Source organism: Chiloscyllium plagiosum, chromosome 2, assembly GCF_004010195.1.
Source record: "Chiloscyllium plagiosum isolate BGI_BamShark_2017 chromosome 2, ASM401019v2, whole genome shotgun sequence".
NCBI classification, from domain to species: domain Eukaryota; kingdom Metazoa; phylum Chordata; class Chondrichthyes; order Orectolobiformes; family Hemiscylliidae; genus Chiloscyllium; species Chiloscyllium plagiosum.
In genome coordinates, this window is record NC_057711.1 from 93,677,044 (window position 1) to 93,703,128 (window position 26,085).

Genomic DNA, 26,085 nt, shown 5'->3' on the forward strand with positions numbered 1-26,085 from the left:
TTGAGTGGATATCGGTGAGTCCAGTTGGCCACTTGATCCTCTAGGTGTTCATCTTGAACACCATTCATCAACATCTTGGGGTGCACTCCATGGGGTAGCAGCCAGACTTGTACAGCCTCGCTCTAATCATGGCCCATCTTTGGCTCACTTACAAATCAGTTCTGGATTTCAATGCTGCACTTCAGTATACACTTGTACCTCTCATTGCAATGGTGTTACCAGGACATTTCGTGCACAAGGACAAAGGATTGGACCAGGGTGTATCTCTGGACTCTTTGCCTGCTTTCTTCATGCTCAATCCCTTGTGCCTACATTGATGCTATCTGTGTCTCTGGCTTCCCGTTTTGTCCTATTTCCCCTCAACCAGAGATTAAAGGCTGAAAGTACTTCTGGCGAGACTTGCCTTCTAGTACATACATAAAGCCCTAAATGGACATAGTTGTCAGCAATGATCAGTCAAGAGGGTGGATAATTTGCCATACATCACTATGCTGCATATGATTCAACCAAATGGCTACACCTCAAAGTCTAAGGTAAATAGTCCTTAGTGAAGTCAAGCCTTCGCTCAGGAATCCAGCAGTCCAGGTCACTGCAATCCACAGACTCAGCTACAGTCAGTCCTATAGGTTCAATTCAATCTGCGCTTGGTTTCATGTCAGAGAGCCACTAGAGGTCAGTCAGGGCCCTGGTCATCTATAAGTCATGATGTTCATCTGAGGCAGTCAAGTGAGTGTGCCACACTCAGTCCTGGTGTCAGCTCAGTGAAAGTCGAGGATATTATCTGGGTCACTGCTGTGGATAGGAAACATGGGGATGTCAGTTTTGTGGCATTGGAGGCAACAGGCTGAGATGCAGAGGAGACATTAATTATGAAGGGGAAAACTCAATATAATCTGGGTGAGAGATGATATTGCAATGGAAGGGATGGGTTACTGCCAGGGACCCATTCGCAGTCATAACCATCCTGGCATTGACGAGGGGTCAGTCCACTTACAATGGTTGACATGGCTGAGCTGGACAGGGAGACCAAGGATTTGATTTAATTTATTGTAGTCATGCATCTCAGTGCAGTGAAAAGCTTTGTTTTGGAAGCAGTGCATGCAGGTCATAGCAAACAAGGGCATGCAGATCAAAGGATGCTTAGACAAAGTGAGATGGGTTTTGGGGTGTGGTGATTGGTTTATTGTACACCAGCTCCCTGGTTCTGAAACTGGACTTATGTAAGAGAAATCTCGATTGTCCAAAAGACGTGGGCAGGGAGTATTTCATTTGGTTACTCGAAGTCCAGATAATCGAATGTTGGACAACATAATTTAGCCAAGCGTCGAGACCTTGCAATCTTGCCAGATAATCCGATATTTGGATAATCGAATGTCGGATAATCGAGGTTCTTCTATAGTGTGATGTGGTGTGGTGAAAACTACAGGAGGCAGATGCTTCAGAGGTAAAGGAAACTCTGATTATAACAAGCAAAATTGAAAATATGTACAATAAGTTGAAAAAAAATGAGTATTTCAAAAAGCCCAATGTTATGCATCAAACGAAGTGAGACTTATCTAACAGCTAACTCGCACCCAATTAAACTTTGCAGCCCCAACTTGGTGCTGTGGGTTTAAAATAACAGAAAGCTGTTAATTACTGGGTGTCAGCGAAAAGGAGAGAGAGAGAAAAAAACGCTAATCCCGGAGACCTATCCTGCTTCCTTTCTCTCCGGAGGCCCTGCACCGCCAGCACTGAAGCCCACCCTTCCTAACTAAAAACTGAGTTGGGACTGAGGGTCTTGGTGACCTTATGTTCACCCCTGAAATGGCTTCTGTTGATTTAGATGGAGGTGGATGTCGCTGGCACTGCCGCGGTCGGAATCTCAGCTCTCTGGCCACTCCTTATCAGTACATAAAGGTTCGTGGATGGATCATTTGCTCTCTTTCTTTTCTTTGACTCACTGCAACAAGGCTATGGCTGATTCTAGATTAGATTAGATTAGATTAGATTACTTACAGTGTGGAAACAGGTCCTTCGGCCCAACAAGTCCACACCGCCCCGCCGAAGCGCAACCCACCCATACCCCTACATTTACCCCTTACCTAACACTACGGGAAATTTAGCATGGCCAATTCACCTGATCTGCACATCTTTGGACTGTGGGAGGAAACCGGAGCACCCGGAGGAAACCCACGCAGACACGGGGAGAATGTGCAAACTCCACACAGTCAGTCGCCTGAGGCTGGAATTGAACCCGGGTGTCTGGCGCTGTGAGGCAACAGTGCTAACCACTGTGCCACTGTGCCGCCCATAGCTGTTAACAATGGTGATAGCTAGACAATATGTTGAAGGTGTTAGCCCCCTGTGTTCTCTGTCTATGATCTGATGTTTAGATTCTCTTGACTCTGGCCAAAGCTCTTGCTGAATCAAATCTCCCTTCGAGATTAGGGTTTCCCAGTTATACTAGGAGAAAGTGAGGACTGCAGATGCTGGAGATCAGAACTGAAAAATGTGTTGCTGGAAAAGCGCAGCAGGTCAGGCAGCATCCAAGGAGCAGGAGAATCGACGTTTCAGGCATAAGCCTTTCTTCAGGAATGCCCTGAAGAAGTGCTTATGCCCGAAACGTCGATTCTCCTGCTCCTTGGATGCTGCCTGACCTGCTGCGCTTTTCCAGCAACACATTTTTCAGTTTCCCAGTTATACTCACTGTTGGTTCCCCTTATCTCCCTCTAAATCTGGATTTGATTACTGAGCTTTTGACCCTCCTCTCGTGGCTCTGAGTATCCTCCTGACTATTAGATGAGGTGTGAACGGTTCTTCAACAGAAGTGAATGGGTTTCCGATAGTTTGAATGTCCAGTATTTTTTTCTTGGATGGATGTAAGTTAAAGTTTTGCCATTAGTGTAAGGCCTTCTCATTCAAAGGTGAACAGGGTTGCATGTACTACAGTGGTGTGGAATGTTCAGTATCTCTGCATCTGAGCAAACTGATTAAAAGTTGAAAATCACACAACACCAGGTTATAGTCCAACAAGTTTAATTGGAAGTACACTAGCTTTTGGAGCAACGCTCCTTCATCAGGTGATTGTGGAGGGCTCGATCGTAACACAGAATTTATAGCAAAAATTTGCAGTGTGATGTAACTGAAATTATACATTGTCTATGAGTCACATGAGTACCTGCCATGTACAAGATGGGAGGTGTTCCCACACGTAATAGTGGTATCTATATCCATAATCTGACACAATCTCACTTTTTAGATTAGAATCAATCTAAACATCAGGTCATAGACAGAGAACACAGGGGGCTAACACCTTCACCATATTGTCTAGCTATCACCATTGTTAACAGCTAACCCGAGAATGCAACTTTTAAAAAAAGGGTTTTGTGATTTACACATGAAAGAAGTGAAACTATCACTGTATTCTAACAGATGAAAGGCTTAACAGACAATCAATTCTTCAATGTATAATTTCAGTTACATCAAACTGCAAATTTTTGCTATAAATTCTGTGTTACGATCGAGCCCGCCACAATCGCCTGATGAAGGAGCGTCGCTCCGAAAGCTAGTGTGCTTCCAATTAAACCTGTTGGACTATAACCTGATGTTGTGTGATTTTTAACTTTGTACACCCCAGTGCAACTCCGAATCATGATTAAAAGTTGAGTAGTTTTGTAGGCTCCAGAATGTCTCAGTTGTTTGCTCTTAGGCTGATGTTCATTGTTTTCAGCTGAGGTATTTGTGGGGGTCTCCCTTTAATTTTATAAGCTAAATCCCTGTTCCAGACAGCTGCCCTGAGGCTTGCTTATTTTCTAGTCTGTCTCCTAATGAAGGAGCAGTGCTCCGAAAGCTAGTGCTTCCAATTAAACCTGTTGGACTATAACCTGGTGTTGTGTGATTTTTAATTTTGTACACCCCAGTCCAACACTGGCATCTCCAAATCATGTCAGCCAAAGAGCTCAGTGAACTTTAGTTCAAATGTGAATTCAACAAACTCATGTCCCAAGTTCAGAGGATTTTAGTCCAGGATATTCTGATGGGGATTTTTGCTCCACCTTACAGGATGGAATAGCTTGCTTCCACACTGTAGGGATTCTATGATTCTATAAGAAAGTGAGGACTGCAGATACTGGAAGTCAGAGTCAAAACGTGTGGCACTAGAAAAAATACAGCAGGTCAGGCAGCATCTGAGGAGCAGCAGAATTGACGTTTGGGCATAAGCCTTTTATCAGGAATGTGGTGGGGCGGAAGAGGTCTAAGAGATAAATAGGAGGGTGGGATTGGGAGTGGGGTTGAGGGAGTTGGGAAGATGATAGGTGGATGCAGCTGGGGGCTGATAGTCATAGGTCAGAGGGGAAGGAACATGGTCAGGTAGGATAGTTCAAGACGGCAGTGCCAATTTGAGGGGTTGGATCTGGGATGACATGGGGAGGGGAAGGGAAATGAGGAAACTGGTGAAGTTGACGTTGATGCCATGAGGTTGGAGGGTCCCGAGGCAGAAGATGAGATGCTCTTCCTCCAGGTGGCATAGATTTGGCGGTTGAGGAGGCCCAGGACTCGCATATCCTTGGAGGAGTGTGACAGGGAGTTGAAGTGTTTGGCCACAGGGTGATGGGGTTTCTTGGTGTTTGTGTCCCAGAGATGTTCACTGAAACATTGTGAGTTGGCATCCTGTCTTCCCAATGTAGTGGAGACCATATCAAGTGCAACTGACACCATAGATATGATGCTTGGATGTACAGGAAAATCTCTGCCACATGTGGAAGGATTGTTTGGAGCCTTGTGCAGGGGTGAGGGGGAAGGTATGAGTGCAGGTTTTACACCTCTTGCGGTGACCAGGGAAGATTCTGGAAATGGAGGGTGTGTGGTTGCGGTGGGGGTGGACCTAACAAGGGAGTTGCGGAGGGAACGGTTTCTGCGGAATGCAGTTAGGGGTAGGGAGGGAAATATATATCTGGTGGTGGTGTCTCATTGTAAGTGACGGAAATGGTGGAGGATAATGTGGAAGGTGAGGATCAGGAGTGTTCTATCTTTGTTGTGAAGGGATGGGTGGGGTTCAACGGCAGAGGTATGAGAAATGGAGGAGTTGTGCTGGAGGGCATTGTTGAACATGTTAGAGGGAAAATTGTGATCCTTGAAATAGGAGGCCATCTGGGATGTCTTGGGGTAGAATTGCTCCTCATGAGATGGAGGAATTGAGAGTAAGGGATAGCATTTTTCCAGGAGTGGGGATGGGAGGAGGTGTAGTTCAGGTAGCTGTGGGTGTCAGTAGGTTTGAAGTAGATGTCCATGTTGAGTCAGTTGTCGGAGATGGAGTTGGAGATGTCCAGGAGGGGAAGGGGGGTGTCAGAGATGGTCCTTGTCAGAAGTCAGGGTGGAGGTGTTAGTGTAATGGATGAACTATTCAACTTCCTTATGGGATCATGAGGCAGTGCTAATATAGTCATTGATGTACTGGAGGGAACGTTGGATGTGGTGGTGGTGTAACTATAGAAGATAGACTGTTCCCATAACCTACAACGAGGCATGCATAGCTGGGTCCCGTGCAGATTCCCATGGCTACTCCTCTGGTCTGATGAAGTGGGAGGATTCGTAGGAGAAGTTATTGATGGTGAGTACCAGTTCCGCCAATCAAATGAGTGTGTCGGTGAAGGGCACTGGTTAGGTCAGAGGGAGAGACAGAAACAGACAGAGGGCTCGTAGGCTTTCACCATGGGAGATGGACGTATATAGGGACTGGATATCTATGGTGAAGATGAGCTGTTGGGGCCAGGGAATTGAAAGTCATGGAGGAGGTAGAGAGCGTGGATAGTGTGCCAAACGTACGTGGGGAGATCCTGAACCAAGGGGGACAGGACAGAGTCAAATTATGAGGAGATAAGTTCAGTGGGGCAGGAGCAGGTGGAAACAAGAGGTCAACTGGAGCAGTCAGGTTTATGGATTTTGGTTAAGAGTTAGAACTGGGAAGTGCAGGGTTACAGAATTCCTTCATCCCACTATTCTCCCAGGTTGATGAGTATTCATTGCGACACTGAAATTTTCTTTAGCTGTCTCTGACTCCGTGCGTACTTACCCTCAGCCCACCCCCACCTTCCTATTTATCTCTCACCCTCTCTTGCTCCCCCCGCCCCCCCAACATTGCTGATGAAAGGTTATGCCCAAAACATTGATTCTTTTGCTCCTCGGATGCTGCCTGACCTGCTGTGCTTTTCCAAAACCATACTTCTCTGATTCTATGTGCAGAGAAGCTTTCTGCACAGTTCAACGATATAAAGAAACGGTGTGTGAATGTTTCCAACTGAATAACATGTGCAGTTGTCCTAGTGTTCCAGTGTCAGCAAACACTGCTTTCTCGGACAACAGCTTAATTGGTTTCCAACAAGCTGTGCAAGCAGGATATTGATGCCGATTTTTCGCAGGATATGTGTTGCTTGTTACATAGATACAACTAAGTAGTTTAACACCTGCTTGAACCTTTTTACCGTTGGGCCACTCACCTCAGCCTCCATCACAAGAATCATTTAACCTACTGACACCAATGACACTATGGAAAACATGGCCTACAAATGCCTGCAACTCACCCATTCTTTTTTGTCAGACTCCAAGCATTGAACGAAAAACTATCCAATCTCGTCAAATTCCCTTGTGCCTTAACTGGCCTTCCTGATTCACTTGCTATCACTTCCAATATCAGCCATTCATTTTCCACTGCTGAACATTCTCTTGATCCCACCTCCCTGCCAAGTTAGTTTAAACTCTCCCCAATGACACTAGCAAAGTATTGGATGCCGGTGCTATTCTGGTTCAGAAGAAAACATCCACCTTGTACAGATCCTACTGCTCGCAAGAACAATCCTAATGTCCCAGAAGACTAAAGCCCTCCCTCCTGCACCATTTCTTCAGCTATACATTCATCTGGACTAACCTCAGTTGTGGCACCAGACGTAACCCAAAGATTACTACCTTTCCAGCCATAGAGTCATAGAGATGTACAGCACAGAAACAGACCCTTCGGTCCAACTCGTCCATGTTGACCAGATATCCCAACCCAATCTAGTCCTACCTGCCAGCACCTGGCCCATATCCCTCCAAACCCTTCCTATTCATATTCCCATCCAGATGCCTTTTAAATGTTGCAACTGTACTAGCCTCCACCACTTCCTCTGGCAGCTCATTCCATACACGTACCACCCTCTGAATGAAAAATTTGCCCCTTAGGTCTCTTTTATATCTTTCCCCGCTTACCTGAAACCTGTGCCCTCTAGTTCTGGACTCCCCCACCCCAGGGAAAAGACTTTTTCTATTTATCCTATCCATGCCCTCATGATTTTATGAACCTCTATAAGGTCACCCCTCAGCCTCCAACGCTTCAGGGAAAACAGCCCCAGCGTGTTTAACCTCTCCCTGTAACTCAAATCCTCCAACCCCAGCAACATCCTTGTAAATCTTTTCTAAACCCTTTCAAGTTTCATAACATCTTTCTGACACTGTCCTTTAATCTGCTTAGCTTCCTAAATTCTACTTTCAGAAACTCAACTTTTTTACTATCTATGTCATCAGTACCAATATGTACCACATCCTCTGTCTGTTTGCCCTCCCCCTTCAGCCATTCAGTGAAACTTATGTCTGTTTCCCTCCATTTAATTCCATCCCACTATAGCCCTGCAGCACTTTTTCCTCCCTTCTTGTGTAGCAGACCCAACCATTGTTCCATGATGTCTTCTCCCCCAAGATATCTCTTCAAAACTGTATATCTTTTAGAGAGGTAGTTGGCCACAATGGACTCCTGCACTACCCAGCTCCCTCTACTCTGCCTGGTTGTCACCCATGTCCTTTCTGCCTGTCCCATCTGCACCTGTGGTGTGACCAGTTCACTGAAAATACTATTCACAACTTGCTCAGCATCATGGATGCACCATCGTGAATTCAGCTTCAGTTTCAAAGTGAAGTTCTATACCGTTAGTAAATCTATATAGAGTCATAGAGTCTGTACAGCATGGAATCAGCCCCTTTGATCCAACTCATCCATTCTGACCAGATATCCTAAATTAGTCGGATCACATTTTCCAGCATTTGGCCGATATCCCTCTAAACCCTTCCTATTCATGCACCCATCCAGATGCCTTTAAAGTGTTGTAATTATGCCGGCATCCACCACTTCCTCTGGCAGCTTATTCCATACATGCACCACTCTCTGTGTGAAAAAGCTACCCCATAAGCCCCTTTCATATCTTTCCCAACTGTGCCCTCAAGTTTTGGACTCCGGTACTCTGCGGAAAAGACCTTAGCTATTCACCCTATCCATGCCCTTCATGATTTTATAAACCTTTATAAGGTCACTCTTCAGCCTTTAATGCTCCAGGGAAAATAGCCACAGCCCATTCTCTTAGCACAAACCTTCCAGTCCTGGCAATATTCTTGTAAATCTTTTCTGAACCCTTTTCAAGTTTTACAACATCCTTCCTATAGCAGGGAGACCAGAATTGAATGCAGTATTCCAAAATTGGCCCAACCAATGTTTATTTTTCATAGAGTTAGGAAGACTCCTTAACCTTAACTCCCTGCTATAGGAAGGGAACTGTATGCAGACATCCCAGCCCCATTCCAACAGGTCCAGCTTTTATCAACAGGTTATAATTGACAGAAGGAAACTAGGACTCAGTACAACTATTCAAGCCAAACCTCGTCAATTCCTCATCCCTTTTCAACATTCTCAATGGAATCAGCCTCCACCACCTGATCGAGATCTCAAAAGGCCTTTTGAGGGGGAACAAAATCTCCCCAACTCCATGGTTTGCTAATCATTTTCTGATTACTCTATCTGTACTGCTCTTGGAGAAAACCTATTAGATTTTATCAAAAATTGTGACTGCTGAAAATCAGAAACACAAACAGAAATTTCTGGAAAAACTCAGCAGATCTGGCAGCATCAATACAGAGAAAGCAGACTTAATGTTTCAGCTCCAGTGACCTTTATTCAAAACACTTCAGAACAACTTCTCCTTTATTTCCACTCATTCTCTTCAGATGGGCCAAGTGCTGGTAAATGGGACAAGATTAATGTAGGATGTCTGGTCGGCATGGATGAGTTGGACCGAAGGGTCTGTTTATGTGCTATACATCTCTATGACTATGATTCTATAGTTACTTATTAAAACAACTATTTGTATTCAAGGAGAGAAAAGAGCTGACGTTTTGAGTCTAACTGACCCTTTGTCAAAACTTTGACAAAGCCTCCATCAGGTCACCCCTCAGCCCTCTGATACTCCAGGAATAAATAGCCAGCTTATTCAGCCTCTCTCTATAGTTCCAACCCTGGCACGACCCTTGTAAATCTTTTCTGAGCCTTTTCAAGTCTCACAACATCCTTCCTTTAGGAGGGAGATGAGAATTGCACGCAATATTCCAGAAGTTCAAACATTAAAGTATAGCTAATAGGTTTTTTTAATCAATCTTGTTTTTACTTGTGGCATTTACTTGGAACATTATTTTAGTTCATCTAACATGGTTTTAAAATGCCATGTGGATGAGCAAGGGTGGGTCATTTATTGGTAGCAAGTTGGGACAAAGTCTGTAAAAGGGCTATAAAGAAACATGAGATGGATAGAAGAACACAGGTCGGCATGTATAGGGCATCAGGAGAGGGAATGAGAAGGCATGCATGGTAAAGAAAAGACAGATGTTTTGAGGTTTACTTTTAACGTGGGATGAAGTCATGGGATGGAGCTCTCCACTGAACTACTCCTTACAGTTTGCACCATCTCTGGAAGTCAGGAACATTTGCTCTATAGGAACAATAGGTAAAGTGCCCTCCCCCTTCCTTCATTTCCTGACATATTGTTAGTAGAGGGCTCACTGTCACTTTTTGTTTGAAGGGGAAGCCTTTTCAAATGGCCTTTCTTCCTGCCTGTTCCCTTGCTGTTCATTGTCAGCACTTTGGTTGCAAGTCCAATGGAGCTAAATTTTGAAAAGCATTTATGATTCCCAATGGAAAATTCGTACAGTCATACAGAGCAGACTTTGGTCCTTTGGTCCATTAGGTCTGCACCAACAATAACCACACAAAAGGCGCGTTAACCTCAATTTTCTGCACTTGTCCCATATCATTGAATGTTATGATACTCCAAATAGTTTTTAAAGGTTGTATGGTTTTCAGCCTCCACTACCTTCCAAGGCACTGCATTCCAGATACCTATCAACCTCAAATCCCCTCTGAATCTCCTGCCTGTTACCCGAAAACTATGCACTCTTGTGATTCACCCCTCAACCAAGGGGAACAGCTGTTTTCTGCTCACTCTGTCCATATCCCACATAATCCTCTACACTTCAGTCATGTCCTCTCTCAGCCTTCTCTGCTCTAAAGAAAACATTCCAAACATTTGCACAATTGAAATGTGGAGCTTATTCAAGGAATGTGTCCTTGATAATTATGTACCTGTCAGGCAGGGAGGAAGTGATCGAGTAAGGGAGCTGTGGTTTACTACAAAAGTTGAATCTCTTGATCTCTTGTCAAGAGGAACAAGAAGGCTTATGTTAGGTTGAAATGTGAAGGCTCACTTAGGGCACTTGAGATTTACAGGTTAACCAGGAAAGACCTAACGAGAGAGCTAACAAGAGCGGGAAGGGACATGAGAAGTCATTGGCAAATAGATCAAGGAAAACCATAACACTTTTTATAGGTTTATCGAGAATAAAAGAATGACTAGAGACCGATGAGGAGAAAGTGAGGACTGCAGATACTGGAGATCAGAGTGTGGTGCTGGAAAAGCACACCAGGTCAGGCAGCATCTGAGGAGCAGGAGAATCAACGTTTCAAGCATAAGGGCTTATGCCCGAAACATCGATTCTCCTGCTCGTTGGATGTTACATGACCTACCATGTTTTTCCAGCATCACACTTTTGACTCTAATGTAAGATTAAGTCCAATCAAGGATAGTAGTGGTACATTGTGTGTAGAGTCTGAGGAGATAGGTGAAGCACTGAATGAATATTTTAAATCAGTATTCACACTGGAAAAAGACAATGTTGTTGAGGAGAATACTGAGATACAGGGTACTAGAATAGATGGGGCTGAGGTTCACAAGAAGGAGGTGTAAGCAATTCTGGAAAATGTGAAAATAGATCAGTCCCCTGGGACAAATGGAACCCCAGGATTCTCTGGGAAGCCAGAGAGGAGATTGCAGAGCATTTGCCTTTGATTTTTATGTAACCATTGCCTATAGAAATAGTGCCAGAACACTGGAGGATAGCACATGTTGTCCCCTTGTTCGAGAAATGGAGTAGAGATAACCCTGGAAATTATAGACATGTGAGCCTTACTTCGGTTGTGGGTAAAGTATTGGAAATGATGATAAGAGATAGGATTAATAATCATCTCAAAAGGAATCAGTTGATTATGGATAGTCAATACTGTTTTGTGAAAGGTTGGTCATGCCTCACAAACCTTACTGAGTTCTTTAAGAAGTTGATCAAACAGATGGATGAGAGTAAAGGGCATTTCAGTAATGCGTTTGATAATGACCTGGATGAGGGTGAAGAAGGATGGGTTAGTAAATTTGTGGATGACACTAAAGTTGACGCTTAGTGCCGAAGGATGTTGCAGATTGCAAAGGGACATAGATAAGCTGCAGAGCTCAGCTGAGAGGTGGCAAGTAGAGGTTAATGCAGAAAAGTGTGAGGTGATTCAATTTGGAAGGAACAACAGGAATAAAGATTATTGGACTAATGGTAAGATTCTTGGTAGTGTAGATGAGCAGAGAGATCTTGGTGTCCAGGTACATAGATCCTTGAAAATTGCCACCGAGATTGATAGGGTTGTTAAGAAGGCAATTGTTGTATTAGCTTTTATTGATAGAGGGATTGAGTTTCGGAGCCATGAGGTTATGCTGCACTGTACAAAACTCTGGTGTGGCAGCACATGGAGTGTTGCATACAGTTCTGGTTACTGCATTATAGGAAGGATGTGGAAGCTTTGAAAAGGATTCAAAGGAGATTTACTAGGATGTTGCCTGGTAAGGGAGGGAAGGCCTTATGAAGAAAGGCTGAGGGACTTGAAACTCTTTTCATTAAAGAGATGGAGTTTAAGAGATGACTTAATTGAGACATGTAAGAGAACTACAGGGTTAGATAGGGCGGACAGTGAAAGCCTTTTTCCTCGGATGGTGATGACTAACATGAGGGAACATAGCTTTAAATTGAAGGGTGATAGATATAGGACAGATGTCAGAGGTAATTTCTTCACGCAGAGAGTAGTAGAGGCATAAAACGTCCTGCCTGCAACAGTAGTCGACTTGCTTACTTTAATGAATGAAAATGGAATAGTGTAGGTTAGATAAACTTCAGATTGGTTCCATAGGTCGGAATAACATCGAGTGCCAAAGGGCCTGTACTGCGCTGTAATGTTGTATGTTCTATGTTCGACCTAGTCTCTCTTTATTGCTCAATTGCTCCATCCCACACAACATCCTGGTGAACATCCTCTCTACACCTTCCAGTGCTAACATATCATTCCTGTAGTGAGGTGATCAGACTGCACACAGTACTCCAGCTGTGGCCTAATCAACACTCTTGTACAACTCCAACATTATCTCCTTGCTCTTATACTCTGTATCAAGATTGAAGAAAGCAAGTGTCCTATATGCTTTCTTAACTATCCTATTTACATGCTGTGTCAGCATCAAGGATCACTGAATAATTATCCCAAGGTCCCGCTGTTCCTCTCAGCTACTCACTGTTCTGCCATTTATTAATTACTCCCTCATCTTGTTTCCTCTTCAAAATGCATCAACCTCACTCTTGTCAGGGTTAAATACCAATTGCCATTGGTCTGCCCATCTAACCAATCTATCTATTTTCCACTTACCTACGACCATCCTAGAATCATAGAATCCCTACCATGAGGAAGCAGGCCATTCAGCCCATGGAGTCCACACCACCCCTCCAAAGAGCATCCCACCCAGACCCACCCTATTTCAGTAACCCTACACTTCCCATGGCTGATCCTGCATATCCCAGCATCCGAAGGACACCAACACTTGGGGAGAATGTGCAAACTACATATAGACAGTCCCCTAAGGCTGACCATTTTAAAACTAGTCAGAGTCACTAATACCTCTCCATTTCCCACATCAAACTGTGCAAACTCCTCACAGTCCCTTTCCGTTCATATATTCCCCTTTTCCAGGGTGAAGACCAAAGGGAAGTATTCATTTAACACCATTTCAATATACTGTGGCTTCACATGCAAATTGCCCCCTTTAGATTAGATTACATTAGATTAGATTACATTACATTACAGTGTGGAAACAGGCCCTTCGGCCCAACAAGTCCACACCGACCCGCCGAAGCGCAACCCACCCATACCCCTACATTTACCCCTATACCTAACACTACGGGCAATTTAGCATGGCCAATTCACCTGACCTGCACATCTTTGAACTGTGGGAGGAAACCGGAACACCCGGAGGAAACCCACGCAGACACGGGGAGAACGTGCAAACTCCACGCAGTCAGTCACCTGAGGCGGGAAGTGAACCCGCGTCTCTGGCGCTGTGAGGTAGCAGTGCTAACCACTGTGCCACCGTGCCGCCCAACTAGTCAGAGTTGGGCCCTACTCTTTGTTCCTGGATAGGCCCTACTCTTTTCCAGGTTGGCCTCTTCACTTTCAAATATTTATAAAATATCTTGGGATTCTCCCTGATCCTGTTCACAAGTCCTTTATCATGTTCCCTTTTGCTCTTCTAATTAATTTTTTTTTAAGTTTCCTCTTGCACATACTATATTTCTCGAGAGCTGCAAGCTGAGTTGCTCTCTTTAGACTTGCGAAAAGCCCTATTCTTCTTCTTTATCCATATCAGAATTGTCCTTGACATTCAGCATTGATTAAACTAATTGCTCCTGTATTTCCCCATAAAAGGACCTGTACTCTTTCCAGCTCCTTTTTTGATTGCCACTGTCCACTTTACCTGCAAGCAGCTGTTGTCAATCAAATTTGACCAGATCCTACTTTATTTTAAGATGGATAACACGGATAATGTTCATAAAATAGAACCTTTTCTGATGCTAAATACTGTGTCCAAACCTGATATCCTAGCTGAAATCAGTGAACTCAGTGCACGTCGTGAACTGAACCTTTATTGTGGCTGTTATGACTTGCTAAATATGGATGATATAATTAGACCACACAGGGAGCTGTGGCATCTCCAAATCATAGCATTTTAGTCACTGTCTGTTTACATGTTTTATAAACCTTGTTTTTGACAGGTTACCCCATAACTAGATTTCAGCAGAGTGATCTCTTTAATGCTCGGATCTATTATCGTCACTTGGGAGGTGAAGTGTTTGAAGATTCCTTTGAATTTATCCTGTCTGACAGCCATGAACCACCAAATCTCTCAGATCCTCAGGTATGTGTCTGTATCAAACGTGTTGAATTTTTCGGTCAGACATATTATATAATTAAGTTAGAAAATAGACTGAAAACATGAGGATTTATTCCACTGGAACAGAAGAGGGTGATGGAAGCTTTCAAAATGGATGAAACATTTATACACTGAAGAAATTGTGAATGATAGAATTAATCCATGGTGTGAGGACTGACTCATTGCAAGAGCTATTCAATTATTTTGACACTAGTCCTTCCCCATACCCATGCTGTTTACTCTCCTTCAAGTATTCATTCAGTTTGCTTTGGAGGTTAGTCATGAACCTGTTTTTGATGATCTTTCAAGCAGCGCATGCCAGATAAGAATTCAAAAGAAATTTTCATGTTCTTTGTATGTCGCTGGAGCATTTAACATTAGACATTTAATTTAATTCTGTTCAATCTGGTCACTGTTTCGACTGGCACAAAGGTCAATGGAGAAATAGAAAGTAAAATATCAAAATTTGTCAGTGATTCCAAACTTGGAGGTGTTGCTGACAGTCAAATGATACTGGTCAGCTGCCAAATGTCACAGTAGAATGGGTGAATAAGTAAAAGGTGCAGTTTCCTACAGTGAACTGTGAGGTGATGTATTTTGGCAGGAAAGTTAGACAGAGGTAATATAGACATAATGGCATTGTTCAAAAGAGAATGCCCATAGGTTTATGTGCATCAAACCATACATATGGAATCTCATATTTTATAAGTAGAGGGATTGAGAACAATATAGTTCCACTGGATCTTCATAAAGCAATGGTCAGCTGGAGAATGGCATTTACTTCTTGTCACCACTCTTTAGGAAGGCATTCAGGATGCTTGAGGAAGCATGATGAGACATCCAAATGTTATAGGATTGAGGAATTTCAGTGAGATGTTTACACTGAGACAATTGGAGTTATTCTCCTTGGAGTAAAAAGGGTTGCAAGGAGATTAGATCAAAGTGTACAAGATCAAAACAGGTTTAAATAAAATTGAGAAAGAAAATTGTTCCCATTCAGTGATGATGGTACCAGGATTAGAGGGCACAGATTTAAAAATTTGGATGAACGCTGCAGAGGAGTAAGTAAGGAAGAGCTTTACTCTGTATGTGATAATGACCTGGGACCCATTGCCTGTGGAGGTACTGGAACTGGAGATGAACAATGATTTCAAAAGCAAACTGATGGACACCTGAGGGAAGTAAACTTGTTGGGCTCCAGAGTACAGTGAGAGAATATAATTGATGGGATTACTCTACCTCGAACCTACAAGGACTCACTGGGCTAAATGGTCTCCTTCTGTGTTGTATTCATTCTATGACAGTATCACATTGTGCTTGAGTGTGTAATTGTTTCTTTGTAACATTTCTGTTAGATGCCATGAGATCTTTCATCACAATAAAAGTATGATTGAAATATAAGTTCTTGTTGTTCAAAGTGCCTCAACTGCAGGCCAAAAATAGAGTTAAAAAATCACACAACACCAGGTTATAGTCCAACAGGTTTATTTGGGAGCACTAGCTTTTGGAGCGCTGCTCCTTCATCAGGTGATTGTCAACTGCTCCTTCATCAGGTCACAATCACCTGATGAAGGAGGAGTGCTCCGAAAACTGGTGCTTCCAAATAAACCTGTTGGACTATAACCTGGTGTTGTGTGATTTTTAACTTTGTACATCCCAGTCCAACACCGTCATCTCCAAATCATGGCCAAAAATAGAGAAATTGTGAGCACAATGCCAGTGATTTCCTGATGAAGCGGTCAGGGAGAACGATCCTACATTTGCGTTTTCAGAAAGCTCCACAACAATATCAAACATGTAAACATGCCATAAAATGTTTTCTATTAAATATTTAAATTTACTGAATGCTGTTATATTTCATTAATCTGTTACCTAAACCACTTAATTCTATAATGCTGTAAAGTCCAGCCAGTATTTTCTCACAAAAAATAATTTAATCGCAGACTGTAATTATTCACATTACACCAGTGGACGATCAGCTTCCCAAAGAAGCACCATGGGCTCTGCGCCATCTTGTTGTCAAGGAGACTGAAATAGCGCATCTGACAAAGAACCAACTATATTTCACTGATGCTGAGATACCTGATGGTGAAATTGTATATGCAATAACAGCTGGTCCATTCTTTACATCAGTGCTTGGGTAGGTTGGTGCAGACCAGACTCTATATTGCATTGTTATAACTAAGCTAAGTTATTATGAACGTTCATGTTATTACTCACAACAAAATAATTTGCTCTTATTTTTGTTTTGCTTTCTGGGTGAGTACTGTAATCTTGTGATGTGTAGTTGTGAATAGTGTTCGACAATGAACAATAAATTGGAGGAGAAAGCTCCACAAACATAGCCATCCTAAATGACAGTCCTCCAAATTCTTTCTCATTTCTCTCTCTCACTCTGTCTGTCGCACTCTCTCTCTCTCTCTCTTCATTCTGGTATGATGCCATTGCATTGGGAAGACAACAGTCACTTCATTCCCTGATTTTTTAGCCCCACCTGTCACTCCCTGTCTCAACCTTTCAGCCCACTCCAGTAGACTTCAAAACATTCAGCCCAAGCAGTATGTTGTAAATATATAAAAAACAAAAGGTTAGTTAAAATTAGTGTAAGGACAATTCAAGGCCAAAAATGAAATCTTCTTGCACAGTTGAGGTGTCAAATGATTACTCATCTAAAGGGGGTGTTGCTAAAACCACCAAAAGGGTGGAGGGAATCTAAAAATTGAATGGGACAGAAATCCCTCTGTATAATAGTCATTTGTTCCAAAAGAGGTGTGCTTTAGTGTGCTTAATGAATTATGTTTAGCTTCAGTCAAAATGTTTTGGTCCACCTTGGATCTTGGAGATGTACTAAATAATTTGGTAGCTAAATTCTTTCTGAGGTTTGTGAGCCTTTGGAACTCCTTGTCACTGACCACGGTATGGGCAGAGTCTTTTGCATTTTTAAGATTCAAATAGATAGATTCTTGGATTAGTAGAGTATTCCAGGGTTATGGAGGAAGGGTATAAAAGTGAACATGACAAATGTTGGATCAGCTATGATCCTATTAAATGATGGAACAGGCTTGAGGAGATAAACAGAGCCTACTCCAGTTCCTATTTCTTACTATTTTTTGGTGGTGTGAAAATAATTTGTCACTATAATTCAGGACAACATTAATGTACACTTTAGAGATATTATAATCAATGACAGATTTCTGTAGGAAAGTGTCTGTCAGACTTGAGTGATATCTATGAAGTGGCTGAGAAAGTTATTGAGGAAAGTTGTATAATATACGCACTTCTGAAAGATTTTGGACAAAGTACCTCATGAAAGACTTGTGCGTGATATTGAAGCTCATTGGATTAAAGGAGCAATGGTTACATGGATACAAAATTGGTGAAGGGTCAGAAAGTGGATAATAATAGTGCTGGTTGTTTCTCTGGATTTGCATAATACCATAAGACATAGGAGTGGAAGTAAGGTCATTCGGCCCATTGAATCCACTCCAACATTTAATCATGGCTGATTGGCATTTCAACTCCACTTACCCACACTCTCCCCGTAGCCCTTAATTACTTGCGGGCACACGGTGGCACAGTGGTTAGCATTGCTGCCTCACAGCACCAGAGACCCGGGTTCAATTCCCGACTCAGGCGACTGACTGTGTGGAGTTTGCACGTTCTCCCCGTGTCTGCGTGGTTTTCCTCCGGGTGCTCCGGTTTCCTCCCACAGTCCAAAGATGTGCAGGTCAGGTGAATTGGTCATGCTAAATTGCCCGTAGTGTTAGGTAAGGGGTAAATGTAGGGGTATGGGTGGGTTGCGCTTCGGCCGGTTGGTGTGGACTTGTTGGGCCGAAGGGCCTGTTTCCACACTGTAATGTAATGTAATCTAATCTAATCTACTTGTGAGATCAAGAATTTATCAATCTCTGCCTTGAAGATATTTAGCGTCCCAGCCTCCACTGGCAATGAATTCAACAGGCCCACTGTGCCCTGGCTAAATGTCTCCTCATTTCCATTTAAATTGACCCCCTCTAATTCTAAGGCTGTGCCCATGGGTCCTAATCTCCCTGCCTAACGGAAAACATTCCCAGCGGCTACCCTTTCTAAGCCATGCATTATCTTTTAAGTTTCTATTAGATCTCCCTCAACCTTCTAAACTCTAATGAACACAATCCCAGGATCCTCAGCCATTCATCATATGTTAGGCCTAATGTACGTAGGATGAATTTGGAGAATTTGGACATTCAGACATGTGGAAAAGTCAGTGAATGTCTGATTATGACCAGGAAGATATACCCTTTCTCCATAACCCTTGATTACTCTTCTAATCCAAGAATGATTCAATACAAGTTTTCAAACTTTTTAAGGATTTTTTTTATAAGAAGATGTTATTTCAGGTGACAGGAGGGTTAACTGCACTGATTTAAAGTGATTGTCCTTAGAAGCAAATGGAAGATTCAGATTCTTTACATGCGGAGGTCTGTAATGATCTGGGATGTAGTGTGTGAAAGGGAAGTGAGTCAGATTCAATAGAGTGAAGATTTATTGAAAAGGGGTGCAAGGGATAGGCCAAATAATTATATATTGGTCAAGCTGATCTCAGTGATATGCAAAATACTAGAATAAATACTCGAAAATAGGATTAGTGTTACTTTTGAAAAACAAAATTAATCAGAGATATCAGCATGGTTTTGTCAATGAAGTACATGTCTTCAAAATTAATTGCATTTTTTGAGATAACAAAAAAGAATGATTAGTCTAGTACAGTGAATGTTGCCTACACAGATTTCAATGAGGTATTTGACAAGTCCCAAATAGCAGACTGGACAGAAAGTTAAAGCCTACGAGATATTGGGCAATATCGAACACAGAACTATGAAAAAAATGGCACAGGCACCCTTCAGCCACTATTTCTGTGCTGACCATAATGTCATTCTAAACTAATCCCATCTGCATGCCCACGGTGTATATCTCTCTACTCCCTGTATGAACATGTATCTGTCTAAATGCTTCATAAATATTGCTATTATTGGATCTAGAAGATTTCACATGTTGCTACAGCATTCTTTATTTTCTTCATTTGGAATTCTGTTCTATGCAGTTTACAAAGATGCTTTGGAACAGTAATTATGGCTTGAGGAAAATGTTTTGAAGTGGCCTGAGGCCAGACGAGACTGTCTGTGTGTCTCATAGGTATTGTTGAAAATGTTCCCAAGCAATCTGAACTAGTGTCTTTCCACTTGTGTTAATGTCCTGGGTGCAAATGCAACTGGTTGTCCTTGGTGGCAAAATTCCTTCAGTGGAGTAAAACCTCTTTAGAACTTTATTTAGATCCTTTGGGTCAATGCTGATTCACAGCAGGTTGTTTCACTGTTACTATGCTGCTAATCCATTCTTACTTGATTACTCCCTTCTTTTCCAACTCTCCCATGTTGTCATTTAGGCTGGCCTTGCTACAACTTGTTTCAGCAAATGCTGAATTGGTCTTACATTCTAACTTACTTCTCCCAGAAGATACTGCTACCTTTTCAACAAGTCACTGTACACCTCTAGGCTCTGACCTGACAATGCCTTGCCTGCATCATATTGCAAATATCTGTTGGCATATTGAGGGTTACCAATGTGAGCATTAAACTTGATCCATCTGAGATGATGAGATATTGCTTGCTGTCTATAATCTGAAACTCCTGTTGTAGTGGTCTTATATAGTAATCTGTCCTCTTGGCACAAGTATAGTTCCATCATATATCCTGAATGCAAAATGAGAACAAAGTAAAAATGAGGAAAAATAAATCTTTATCACATAGCAAGTTATGATGAGTTAGATCAAAATTGGCTCAGTGACAAGAGGGTAATGGTGGACAGATGTTTTATGAATGGAAAGTGGTTTTCCAGTGGCATTCTACAGGGCTCAATGTTAGTTCCCTTGTTGTTTGTGGTGTTTATTCATGAAGTACAATTGAGAAATTTGCAGCCAACACAAAAATTTCCAGATTGTTGACAGTAAAGATTGTCAACTGCAGGATGATATTAATAGTTTGAATGAGTGGGTAGAAAAACGGCAAATGAAGTTCAGTGCAGACACATGTGGGCTGATGCACTGGAGAACGCAAACAAAGCAAAGAAATGTGCTAGATGGGTTTCCTCTATGCCTTCAGCAAGCACCGTTCCCTTCGACAGACCTTAGTTTGCGCACTCTCTCCACTGACATCCCCCCCCCCACCAATGAACCCCCAGGTACCTTCTCCTGCAACCGGAAAAGATGTAAAACCTGCCAGTACAGCACACCCCTCACCTCCATCCAAGGCCCCAAACAGTTCTTCCAGGAGAGACAGAGGTTCACCTGTCTCTCTTCCAACCTACCTTACTGCATTAGGAGCTCCCGATGTGGTCTTCTCTACATCGGGGAAACTGAATGTAAACTCAGGGAACGGTTTACCGAGCATCGCAGCCGAGTCCGCAGGGGCCAACTGGACCTCCCAGTCTCCGCCCATTTCAAGTGCCCTATCCACTCCCTTTCTGACATGACCATCCTTGGCCTCCTCCATTGCCAAAAAGAACCACAGCACAAATTGGAGGAACACCACCTCATCTTCCACCTGGGCAACCTACGGTGGCACAGTGGTTAGCTCTGCTGCCTCACAGCGCCAGAGACCCGGGTTCAATTCCCGCCTCAGGCGACTGACTGTGTGGAGTTTGCACGTTCTCCCCGTGTCTGCGTGGGTTTCCTCCGGGTGCTCCGGTTTCCTCCCACAATCCAAAGATGTGCAGGTCAGGTGAATTGGCCATGCTAAATTGCCCGTAGTGTTAGGTAAGGGGTAAATGTAGGGGTATGGGTGGGTTACGCTTCGGCAGGTCGGTGTGGACTTGTTGGGCCGAAGGGCCTGTTTCCACACTGTAATCTAATCTAATCTAAAAAATCTAATCTACAGCCCAGAGGACTCAACATTGAATTCTCCAATTTCAAATAACCTCCCTTCCTATCCCCCAATCCAATTTCAAATAACCTCCCTTCCTATCCCCCAACTCCCTTCCCAGCCCCTCCCCCTCTCTTCCACTGCTTCCTGCCATCAGCTGGATTCATTCCTCCCATTGACCAATCAGGTTGTACCCTTTACCTGTCTTCACCTATCCTCACTTCACCAGCCTGCCCCTGCCTTTATCTGCAGTTCCTGCCATACCCATCCCCAGTCCTGAAGAATGGTTACACCCGACTTGTCGACCTCTCCACCTCCTGATGTTGCCTGGCTTGCTGTGTTCTTCCTCCTATCTGTCTATTTTGGATTCCAGCATCTGCAGTTTTTTTTTGGTCTCTAACCTAGTTTATTCAGCCAACACTGATATGATGGGCTGATAGGCTTCTTTCTGTGGTGTAAACTTTCCACATTTTTTTGAGTTGTCTTCAAAGTTGGAAAAGAGAAAGCATCGAGACAAGCAACAGAACAGGAGTTTCTGCCATCAGATAGAGGAGTGGACCACTGGACAAAGCATATAATCACTGTGGATATTGCTCAAATGTTCCTTGCACATCAAATTAATAGAGGAGCAATGAAAGATGTACCTTTGTTTCATGAAGGGATCTGGCCAAGGACTGTGCTAGCTGCTGCAGTTACAGCTTGAATTTTGCCTGAGCATGTGTCAAAGTCACTATAGGTATAAATTTTATGTTCCAGGCTCTTCCAAGACTATTGCCTGATGACATTAATAATTTACCACTCTCCCTTTGATTACTCAGCAGCTCTGAGAAGTGGGATTCCTGCCTCTAGGGGTCCTTGATCTCTGAGAAGGCCCATCTCTGGCCACCTAGCTACCCAACAGCTGCTTAGAACAATGACCATCTTCAAATGTGTTAGTGCAAGGCTCTCACAAACTCTCTAGCCTGTAGGCAAAACTGACATTTCCTGATTAAATTCTGTCCATTCCCTTAACTATTCTTCATCAGCAGTATGGCCTCTTTATTGGTTACAATATTTCAGGAATCTTGCTCTTCTCTTAGTTTAAAGTGAGTCCATTCCCTTTTCATCCAGCTGGTTTGCAAGTATCCTATAGGTCTATGTCCAACAGCTTAGAAACAGCTATAAATTTTTCATTGCTGCTTTTATTTTGAGCAGTTCATCATGATATCAGCATGATCAGGGAATGTAGTCAATGCTTAACTGACATAAGAGGAAAACCCATCCAATGCTTCTTCCCCACCTCTTCATTCTCCTGAAGTATCCACCGAAGAATGAGATCAAAGTCAAAAATGGAAGAGCACCATGTGTTTGGGAGCTCTTTGACCATCGGAGGTCTCCTTGAAATGGTGCAGGTTTTTTTTTCACAGTCTTGACAGTTCTTTCTATCAGCATACATGGTTAGTTGGCAAGGAGCCAAGTATACAGTGATAACCAACCTCTGGTGCAGTAGAGTGGGTCACATGGTGAATGCTGCTGACTGCTATATGACATATAGCAGGTAGACATTTTACCTGCTGCCAAGCTGGAAAGAATCTCCCAACTTGTTTTGTGTATGTTCACATTTAGAAAATGGTATTTCTTCTGGCTGCGGTAATCTCTGGATCCTGTAGAGCCACTGGCATATCTCTATCCATTAACAAGCATCTGGCAACCTGAAAATCACATTGCCGCCTCTCCTATTCCACTTGCTCAGAGAAGTTAGAATGCCTTCTGCCCTGGTGTGCAGTGTCAATGACCACTTTTTGCTTGTTATAACCCAAAGGTTTTCACTGGTATGTAGATTGAGAGCCCAGTGATCTTCCAGCCACTGGCAGTGCCATCCTTGACCTGCTATTTTGCAGCTGTAGGTGTAGCTGTGGGCAATTTACCATTCTGTCTCTGATTGGTCAGCAGTTCCTGAAAGGTGGGATTCCTGTCTTTTTTTTCCCTTGGAAGGCTGAAGTTCTGAGATCAGTTTTTGGTGAAATGGACAAGCCCCAGAATTTGTGCTTGGCTGAGGAAGAGGTATGAATTGTGTTCCCTGATGATTCAAGGTGGTACAGTCTGCTACTGAGACCCATCCTCCCCATCCTCCCCATCCTCCTTCTCCCCTTTTACACAGCCTCCCCTGAAAACTGTATGTGCTCCAAGTATCTGTTGCGTTGCAGTCCAGGAAGGTCAGCTGACATTATTTTAAAAAGGCTTTCTCCTGATAGGCCTCCAAATTACCTTGACCTCCTTACTAAGCTCCATCAGAATTTAAATTAAAAGAACTTCAGATTCTGGAAATCGGACACAAAATCAGAAATTCCTGGAAAAGCTCAGCAGTTCTGTCAGCATGTGTGAAAAGAAAGTCCAGTGACCCTTCTTCAGATTGGAGATGGATTGAGGAAATTCGAGGCAGATGGGGTTTAATGGGATGTAAGGAATGAGCTTTGTTCGAATCATTGTCATAGATTGTTCAGCACTGAAACAGACCATTTAGTCCAAATCAGCCATGTCAACTAAATACTAAATTAACCCAGCTCCATTTACCAGCATTTGGCCCATATCCCTGTAAACCCTTCCTACTCATGTACCCATCCAGAGGTCTTTTAAATTTTGGAATTGTACCAGTCTCCATTATTTCCTCTGGTAGCTCATTCCATGCACATACTACCCTCTCTGTGAAAAACTTGCCCCTTAATTTCCTTTTAAATTTTTCCTCTCTGACCTTAAACCTATGGCCTCTAGTTTTGGACTCCCTTACCTTCGGTATTCACCCTATCTATGCCCCTCGTGATTTTATAAACATCGAAAAGGTACTCCTTAGCCTCTGATGCTCCATGGTAAATACCCCTAGCCTATTCAGCCTGTCCCTATAGCTCAAACTCTCCAATCCTGGCAAATCTTTCAAATTTAACAACATTCTTCCTATAGCAGGGAAATTAGAATTGAATGCGATATTCCAAACATAATCTAACAAATGTCTTGTACAGCCACAAAGTGACATCTCAACTCCTATATTCAAAGCGCTGACTGATAAAGCATGCATACCAAGTGCTTTTTTACTACTGTGTCTACCTGTAACTCCACTTTCAAGTAACTATATACCTTCAGCCCAAGATCTCTTTGATCGGCAACATTCCCGAGGACCCTACCATTATGTCTGTATGTTCTGCCCTGATTTGCCTTGCCAAAATGTAACATCTCATATTTATCAAAATTAAACTCCATTTGCCACTCTTTGGCTCATTGGCCCATCAGATTGAGGCCCTACTGTACTCTAAGATCATCTTCTTCATTGTCCACCACACCATCAATTTTTGTGTCATCTGTAAACTTACTAACTAGGCCTCCTCACATCAAAGTGATTTATATAAATGACAAAAAGCAGTGGAGCCATCAATCTTTGTGGCACACACCAGTACAGGATTCCAATCTGATAAACAACCTTCTATCACCACCAAAATCTGTCTCCTATCTTAAAGTCAATTTTGTATTCAAATTGCTAGCTCTTCCTAGATTCCACATGATTTTACCTTGCTGACCAGTGCACTATGCAGAACCTTGCCAATTGCCTTTGTGAAGTCCATATAGACAGTATCCTTCACTCTGTCTTCATCAATCTTCTTTGTAACTTCTTCAAAAGACTCAAACAAGTTAGTGAGACATGATTTCCCATGCACAAAGCCATTTGACTATCTCTAATCAGTCCTTGCCTTTCCAAATATATGTAAATCCTGTCTCTCAGAATTCCCTCCAATAACTTACCCACCACTGATGTCAGGCTCACCGGTCTATAGTTCCATGACTTTTCCTTGCTACCTTTCTTAAGTAATGGCACCACATTAGCCACTCTCCAGTCTTCTGGCACTTCAACCATGGCTATCAATGACTCAAATATCTGAACAAGGGGCCCACCAATATCTTCTCTAGCTTCCCAAGTAAGTTCTGGGATACACCTAATCAGGTCCCAAGGATTTATCCACCTTTATGCGATTAAAGATGTCCAGCACCACCTTCTCTGTAATATAAAGACATTTTTCAAAATATCACTATTTATTTCTCCTCATTCTCTAGCTTCCATATCCTCCTCCTTGAACCATTGCAGTAGTCAAGGCACTCTTAAATATTGCTAGATAAGAAGATCCAGAATATTTCATCACAGAATAATGAAATATTAGAAACCATTTGACTCTGAGGGAACCTTGGAGGTGATATTGCTGCACACATCTGGCAAGTTGAGAATATTTCATTCCACTTCTTCCATCTATTATCATTTAATCTGGGCTGAAAGAATTCAGGACACCTAATGGCATAAGGTAACAGGCCATTATATATTGATGGACAGTTACTTGGGTTTGATTTGTAAGGTCTTTGAGAGAAAGTGAGGGCTTATGCCCGAAACGTCAATTCTCCTGTTCCTTGGATGCTGCCTGACCTGCTGTGCTTTTCCAGCAACACATTTTCAGCTTTGATTTGTAAGGTGACAGCAATCAGTGGGAGGTGAGTTTTGTGGGGTGTAGTTAACTGGGAGAAAGTGAGGACTGCAGATGCTGGAGACCAGAGTTGAAAAATGTGGTGCTGGATAAACACAGCAGGCCAAGCAGCATCCGAGGAGCAGGAGGATTGACGTTTCGGGCATAAGCCCTTCTTCAGGAATGAGGCTGGTGTGCCAAGCGGGTTGAGATAAAAGGTAGGGGGGAGGGAATTTGGAGGAGGGTCACTGGGAATACGATAGGTGGAAGGAGGTGAGGGTGAGGGTGATAGGCCGGAGAGGGGGT

At 42.9% G+C, this 26,085-nt stretch overlaps 1 protein-coding gene across 1 annotated transcript in view; it reads left to right on the plus strand.

The window, feature by feature from the left end:
- The window catches only part of frem1a (Fras1 related extracellular matrix 1a), a 313,938-nt gene that overhangs the window by 62,071 nt on the left and 225,782 nt on the right, over positions 1–26,085 (plus strand). Inside the window, exons 9-10 of the mRNA XM_043714338.1 lie at positions 14,245–14,387; positions 16,346–16,542. Coding sequence (XP_043570273.1) covers positions 14,245–14,387; positions 16,346–16,542 — 340 coding nt within the window. The remainder of the gene's footprint in view (positions 1–14,244; positions 14,388–16,345; positions 16,543–26,085) is intronic.